The following is an 8,145-nucleotide window of genomic DNA, read 5'->3' as shown; positions in this document are numbered from 1 at the left end:
AAGAAGGAGAAGGAGAAGAAGGAGAGAAGAAGAAGAAGAAGGAGAAGGAAGAAGAAGAAGAAGAAGGAGAAGAGAAGAAGAAGAAGAAGAAGAAGAAGAAGAAGGAGAAGAAGAAGAAGAAGAAGAAGAAGAAGAAGGAGAAGAAGAAGAAGAAGAAGGAGAAGAAGAAGAAGAAGAAGAAGAAGAAGAAGGAGAAGCAAGAAGAAGAAGAAGGAGAAGAAGAAGGAGAAGAAGAAGAAGAAGAAGGAGAAGAAGAAGAAGAAGAAGGAGAAGGAAGAAGAAGGAGAAGAAGAAGAAGAAGAAGGAGAAGAAGAAGAAGAAGAAGAAGGAGAAGACGAAGAAGAGAAGAAGAAGAAGAAGAAGAAGGAGAAGAAGAAGAAAGAAGAAGGAGAAGGAGAAGAAGGAGAAGAAGAAGAAGAAGACAGGAGAAGAAGAAGAAGAAGAAGGAGAGGAAGGAGAAGAAGAAGAAGAAGAAGAAGAAGAAGAAGAAGAAGAATAGAAGAAGAAGAAGGAGAGGAAGGAGAAGGAGAAGAAGAAGAAGGGGAAGAATAAATGATCTTTGGATACGTCCAAATTCATCTTACGATGGTCTCCTGCTCCTGTACTGATATTCATAATGTTTGTTTCTGAACCCCTGGGAAGAATAGCTACTTAACACTTACAGCACCATTGGCCTAGAATATCTACGTCAATTAAAGCTCATTATTTAATAAAACCCTCAACGCCTGTATCTCCTATTCCTGGTCCCAGATGGCATGTTTGGTCAAAACCAGGTTTATTCCACGGCACAGAGCCGACGATGTGGAGCCCTCCACTGCACCGGCTTAGCTCCGTTTGCTACAGAGGACCTGACCACGCACCGTTCAACTTCCTATTTTATGGTCAGTACCGGAAGTCTGGAAATGTGGCTTTTCAAAATGAGAGCTAAACTGGGAAAAATGCTGGCGTGAATTATATCATAATTTGTCAATAAATGCTAGCGCTGTAAGTGTTAACTATGTTTTAACAGCTGTTGTTTTTAAACAAATAACAGCATAGTGCCGATAACAGAGACTTTTAGATGTTATATTTACAGTACAGACCTGTACATGCCTGTCGCAGTCGGCCACCGGCCTACTTGGGAACGATACAACTTGGGAACCTAATGATATACGTTGTCATAGCACCCGTTTTAACTGTCAGAGCCTGACCAGAGCCTTTTGTGGTGGTTCTGGAGAACCGTGGGTCCGACCGACTCGAGTCCGGGCACTGCACTCCCTGTGGGGGGTGTGGAACGCGTGTGTGGAATGTGAAGTCGGTGGGGCGAACGGTTCTCGAGTTACGTGCATTACAACCGTAGACACACGTATGCACGCACGCACGCACACACGTACAGTGTCCTCGTAGACAGTAAGGACTCTACTGTACCTTTAGAACAGTGTCCTCGTAGACAGTAAGGACTCTACTGTACCTTTAGAACAATGTCCTCGTAGACAGTAAGGACTCTACTGTACTCTACTGTACCTTTAGAACAATGTCCTCGTAGACGGTAAGGACTCTACTGTACCTTTAGAACAGTGTCCTCGTAGACAGTAAGGACTCTACTGTACCTTTAGAACAGTGTCCTCGTAGACAGTAAGGACTCTACTGTACTCTACTGTACCTTTAGAACAATGTCCTCGTAGACGGTAAGGACTCCGTCTGCACTCCCAACCAGCAGGTAGCTCCTCCTTTGGCTGAAAGTAGAAAAATGTCCAGGTGAAAGATTTGAACAAACAGGAAGGTAGGAGCGCACACCAGTAGTGGGGAGGTGCTGACCGCGGGAGATAAAACTGACTGAGAAAGGAGAGAGGCCGCACAGCTCGTAGTCACGATGCTAACAATTTTAAATTTTTCCAACGTTTCGGGTGAAAGATTTGAACACGTTGCAAATTGGTACAACAGCAACATGCGGTTAGTTTCTCCACTGGAGTATTGTGGAGGGTATTGATTCGGTGCCTCGTTGAAAGTAGGGACGAACCTCGTTAATGTTTAATTGATAACGATCACCTTATCGATCAGGCTTATCGAGCCTGGTTCATATGGAGCTGGGTTCATATGGAGCTGGGTTCATATGGAGCTGGGTTCATATGGAGCTGGGTTCATATGGAGCTGGGTTCATATAGAGCTGGGTTCATATAGAGCTGGGTTCATATGGAGCTGGGTTCATATGGAGCTGGGTTCATATGGAGCTGGGTTCATATAGAGCTGGGTTCATATGGAGCTGGGTTCATATGGAGCTGGGTTCATATGGAGCTGGGTTCATATGGAGCTGGGTTCATATAGAGCTGGGTTCATATGGAGCTGGGTTCATATGGAGCTGGGTTCATATGGAGCTGGGTTCATATAGAGCTGGGTTCATATGGAGCTGGGTTCATATGGAGCTGGGTTCATATGGAGCTGGGTTCATATGGAGCTGGGTTCATATAGAGACGGGTTCATATGGAGCCGGGTTCATATGGAGCTGGGTTCATATGGAGCTGGGTTCATATGGAGCTGGGTTCATATGGAGCTGGGTTCATATGGAGCTGGGTTCATATGGAGCTGGGTTCATATGGAGCTGGGTTCATATGGAGCTGGGTTCATATGGAGCTGGGTTCATATGGAGCTGGGTTCATATGGAGCTGGGTTCATATGGAGCTGGGTTCATATAGAGCTGGGTTCATATAGAGCTGGGTTCATATGGAGCCGGGTTCATATGGAGCTGGGTTCATATGGAGCTGGGTTCATATGGAGCCGGGTTCATATGGAGCTGGGTTCATATGGAGCTGGGTTCATATGGAGCTGGGTTCATATGGAGCTGGGTTCATATAGAGGAGGGTTCATATAGAGGAGGGTTCATATGGAGCTGGGTTCATATGGAGCCGGGTTCATATGGAGCTGGGTTCATATGGAGCTGGGTTCATATAGAGCTGGGTTCATATAGAGCTGGGTTCATATGGAGCTGGGTTCATATGGAGCTGGGTTCATATGGAGGAGGGTTCATATGGAGCTGGGTTCATATGGAGCTGGGTTCATATGGAGCTGGGTTCATATGGAGGAGGGTTCATATGGAGCTGGGTTCATATGGAGGAGGGTTCATATGGAGCTGGGTCCATATGGAGCTGGGTTCATATGGAGCTGGGTTCATATGGAGCTGGGTTCATATGGAGCTGGGTTCATATGGAGCTGGGTTCATATGGAGCTGGGTTCATATGGAGCTGGGTTCATATGGAGCTGGGTTCATATGGAGCTGGGTCCATATGGAGCTGGGTTCATATGGAGCTGGGTTCATATGGAGCCTGGTTCATATGGAGCTGGGTTCATATGGAGCTGGGTTCATATGGAGCTGGGTTCATATAGAGCTGGGTTCATATGGAGCTGGGTTCATATAGAGCTGGGTTCATATAGAGCTGGGTTCATATAGAGCTGGGTTCATATGGAGCTGGGTTCATATGGAGCTGGGTTCATATGGAGCTGGGTTCATATGGAGCTGGGTTCATATAGAGCTGGGTTCATATAGAGCTGGGTTCATATGGAGCTGGGTTCATATGGAGCCGGGTTCATATGGAGCTGGGTTCATATGGAGCTGGGTTCATATGGAGCTGGGTTCATATAGAGCTGGGTTCATATGGAGCTGGGTTCATATAGAGCTGGGTTCATATAGAGCTGGGTTCATATGGAGCTGGGTTCATATGGAGCTGGGTTCATATGGAGGAGGGTTCATATGGAGCTGGGTTCATATAGAGCTGGGTTCATATAGAGCTGGGTTCATATGGAGCTGGGTTCATATGGAGCTGGGTTCATATGGAGCTGGGTTCATATGGAGCTGGGTTCATATAGAGCTGGGTTCATATGGAGCTGGGTTCATATGGAGCTGGGTTCATATAGAGCTGGGTTCATATGGAGCTGGGTTCATATGGAGCTGGGTTCATATAGAGCTGGGTTCATATGGAGCTGGGTTCATATGGAGCTGGGTTCATATGGAGCTGGGTTCATATGGAGCTGGGTTCATATGGAGCTGGGTTCATATGGAGCTGGGTTCATATGGAGCCGGGTTCATATGGAGCTGGGTTCATATGGAGCTGGGTTCATATGGAGCTGGGTTCATATAGAGCTGGGTTCATATAGAGCTGGGTTCATATGGAGCTGGGTTCATATGGAGCTGGGTTCATATGGAGGAGGGTTCATATGGAGCTGGGTTCATATAGAGCTGGGTTCATATAGAGCTGGGTTCATATGGAGCTGGGTTCATATGGAGCTGGGTTCATATGGAGCTGGGTTCATATGGAGCTGGGTTCATATAGAGCTGGGTTCATATAGAGCTGGGTTCATATGGAGCTGGGTTCATATGGAGCTGGGTTCATATAGAGCTGGGTTCATATAGAGCTGGGTTCATATGGAGCTGGGTTCATATGGAGCTGGGTTCATATGGAGCTGGGTTCATATAGAGCTGGGTTCATATGGAGGAGGGTTCATATGGAGCTGGGTTCATATGGAGCTGGGTTCATATGGAGCTGGGTTCATATAGAGCTGGGTTCATATGGAGCTGGGTTCATATGGAGCTGGGTTCATATGGAGCTGGGTTCATATGGAGCTGGGTTCATATGGAGCTGGGTTCATATGGAGCTGGGTTCATATGGAGCTGGGTTCATATGGAGCTGGGTTCATATGGAGCTGGGTTCATATGGAGGAGGGTTCATATGGAGCTGGGTTCATATGGAGGAGGGTTCATATGGAGCTGGGTTCATATGGAGCTGGGTTCATATGGAGGAGGGTTCATATAGAGCTGGGTTCATATGGAGCTGGGTTCATATGGAGGAGGGTTCATATAGAGCTGGGTTCATATGGAGCTGGGTTCATATGGAGGAGGGTTCATATAGAGCTGGGTTCATATGGAGCTGGGTTCATATGGAGGAGGGTTCATATGGAGCTGGGTTCATATGGAGCTGGGTTCATATAGAGCTGGGTTCATATGGAGGAGGGTTCATATGGAGCTGGGTTCATATGGAGCTGGGTTCATATAGAGCTGGGTTCATATGGAGGAGGGTTCATATAGAGCTGGGTTCATATGGAGCTGGGTTCATATGGAGCTGGGTTCATATAGAGCTGGGTTCATATAGAGCTGGGTTCATATAGAGCTGGGTTCATATGGAGCCTGGTTCATATGGAGCTGGGTTCATATGGAGCTGGGTTCATATGGAGCTGGGTTCATATGGAGCCTGGTTCATATAGAGCTGGGTTCATATGGAGCTGGGTTCATATGGAGCCGGGTTCATATAGAGCTGGGTTCATATAGAGCTGGGTTCATATGGAGCTGGGTTCATATGGAGCCTGGTTCATATGGAGCTGGGTTCATATGGAGCCTGGTTCATATAGAGCTGGGTTCATATGGAGCTGGGTTCATATGGAGCCTGGTTCATATGGAGCTGGGTTCATATGGAGCTGGGTTCATATAGAGCTGGGTTCATATGGAGCTGGGTTCATATGGAGCTGGGTTCATATGGAGCTGGGTTCATATGGAGGAGGGTTCATATAGAGCTGGGTTCATATGGAGCTGGGTTCATATGGAGCCTGGTTCATATAGAGCTGGGTTCATATGGAGCTGGGTTCATATGGAGCCGGGTTCATATAGAGCTGGGTTCATATAGAGGAGGGTTCATATGGAGCTGGGTTCATATGGAGCCTGGTTCATATAGAGCTGGGTTCATATAGAGGAGGGTTCATATGGAGCTGGGTTCATATGGAGCCTGGTTCATATAGAGCTGGGTTCATATGGAGCTGGGTTCATATGGAGCTGGGTTCATATGGAGCCTGGTTCATATAGAGCTGGGTTCATATGGAGCTGGGTTCATATGGAGCTGGGTTCATATGGAGCCTGGTTCATATAGAGCTGGGTTCATATGGAGCTGGGTTCATATGGAGCTGGGTTCATATGGAGCTGGGTTCATATAGAGCTGGGTTCATATAGAGCTGGGTTCATATGGAGCTGGGTTCATATGGAGCCGGGTTCATATAGAGCTGGGTTCATATAGAGCTGGGTTCATATGGAGCTGGGTTCATATGGAGCTGGGTTCATATGGAGCTGGGTTCATATGGAGCTGGGTTCATATGGAGCCTGGTTCATATGGAGCCTGGTTCATATAGAGCTGGGTTCATATGGAGCTGGGTTCATATGGAGCCGGGTTCATATAGAGCTGGGTTCATATAGAGCTGGGTTCATATAGAGCTGGGTTCATATGGAGCTGGGTTCATATGGAGCTGGGTTCATATGGAGCTGGGTTCATATAGAGCTGGGTTCATATGGAGCTGGGTTCATATGGAGCTGGGTTCATATGGAGCTGGGTTCATATGGAGCTGGGTTCATATGGAGCTGGGTTCATATGGAGCTGGGTTCATATAGAGCTGGGTTCATATGGAGCTGGGTTCATATGGAGCTGGGTTCATATGGAGCTGGGTTCATATGGAGCTGGGTTCATATGGAGCTGGGTTCATATGGAGCTGGGTTCATATGGAGCTGGGTTCATATAGAGCTGGGTTCATATGGAGCTGGGTTCATATGGAGCTGGGTTCATATGGAGCTGGGTTCATATGGAGCTGGGTTCATATGGAGCTGGGTTCATATAGAGCTGGGTTCATATGGAGCTGGGTTCATATGGAGCTGGGTTCATATGGAGCTGGGTTCATATGGAGCTGGGTTCATATGGAGCTGGGTTCATATGGAGCTGGGTTCATATGGAGCTGGGTTCATATGGAGCTGGGTTCATATGGAGCTGGGTTCATATGGAGCTGGGTTCATATGGAGCTGGGTTCATATGGAGCTGGGTTCATATGGAGCTGGGTTCATATGGAGCTGGGTTCATATGGAGCTGGGTTCATATGGAGCTGGGTTCATATGGAGCTGGGTTCATATGGAGCTGGGTTCATATGGAGCTGGGTTCATATAGAGCTGGGTTCATATGGAGCTGGGTTCATATGGAGCTGGGTTCATATGGAGCCGGGTTCATATGGAGCTGGGTTCATATGGAGCTGGGTTCATATGGAGCTGGGTTCATATAGAGCTGGGTTCATATGGAGCTGGGTTCATATGGAGCTGGGTTCATATGGAGCCGGGTTCATATGGAGCTGGGTTCATATGGAGCTGGGTTCATATGGAGCTGGGTTCATATAGAGCTGGGTTCATATGGAGCTGGGTTCATATGGAGCCGGGTTCATATGGAGCTGGGTTCATATGAACCCGGCTGCACTTTATAATATTAAAGAAACTGTTAAAGGTATCTTCAGGGATTTCACGTAACTGGTTAATATGTGTACCGTCCCTTTTAAAGCGTAATATTGTTTCCCCAGACAGCGCTGGTTGGCAGGTATCAATACACTTTTAGACCCACATGTTTGTGCCAGCGTGGATGATTACTTTTTGAGTGGTGCAAACCACTCCAACAACTGGCTTTGTTAGTACCCGTGTGTGTGTGTTTGTGTACCTGTCCCTCAAAAGAATGAGCATGGTTACTATGGTCACTGACATTACGTCAGACCAAAGCTGATCAGGCTATATAAGACCTTGCACCACTCAGTTCACACGGGTGTGATTTTTATTTATTGATCGCCTCTTGCCTTGATTGTTTAAACTTAAACATGACGTCATGGGCCATGCTCGATAACAGGCTTGATAAGCCCAAAGATTATTGATAACGGGTACTCAATAAACCCAAAGATTATTGATACTGGGTACTCAAGAAGAAGAGCGCCCCCTACCTGCGGTGAGGGTAGGTGTTAGAGCGCCCCCTACCTGCGGTGACGGTAGGTCTTATAGCGCCCCCTACCTGCGGTGAGGGTAGGTGTGGAACAGCAGGGAGGTGACGGCGTCGGACACGCCCTGGAGGCGGTGCCATGACGTCGGGTCCTGACTGTTGATGACCAATAAGGAGCCAGACTGAGTGCCGGCCACCAGCCAATCACAGGCCTCGCCCGGGACCCGGGCAGTCACCAGGCACAGGACGGGGCCGCTGTCGATCTCCTGGGCGATGGGATGGGAGGGAACGGGCGTTCAGTAACCAATAAAGAGCCCTTCGCCAAAACCCCGGCCCAAAAGGCGATTGGTCCAATGCCAATCCAAATAGTTTAGCAACCGTTGCTATGCAGGACAAG

At 47.9% G+C, this 8,145-nt stretch overlaps 1 protein-coding gene across 1 annotated transcript in view; it reads right to left on the bottom strand.

Moving 5' to 3' along the window:
• lrrk2 (leucine-rich repeat kinase 2) overlaps positions 1–8,145 on the bottom strand; it is a 190,341-nt gene that overhangs the window by 5,704 nt on the left and 176,492 nt on the right. Inside the window, exons 45-46 of the mRNA XM_079502485.1 lie at positions 7,821–8,014; positions 1,643–1,715 (exon numbers count right to left, since the gene is read on the bottom strand). Of these exons, the coding sequence (XP_079358611.1) occupies positions 1,643–1,715; positions 7,821–8,014 (267 nt within the window). The remainder of the gene's footprint in view (positions 1–1,642; positions 1,716–7,820; positions 8,015–8,145) is intronic.

The sequence above is a fragment of the Electrona antarctica genome (assembly GCF_951216825.1).
Source record: "Electrona antarctica genome assembly, chromosome: 5".
Taxonomy (NCBI): domain Eukaryota; kingdom Metazoa; phylum Chordata; class Actinopteri; order Myctophiformes; family Myctophidae; genus Electrona; species Electrona antarctica.
This window is presented reverse-complemented; position numbering and strand designations above follow the sequence as displayed.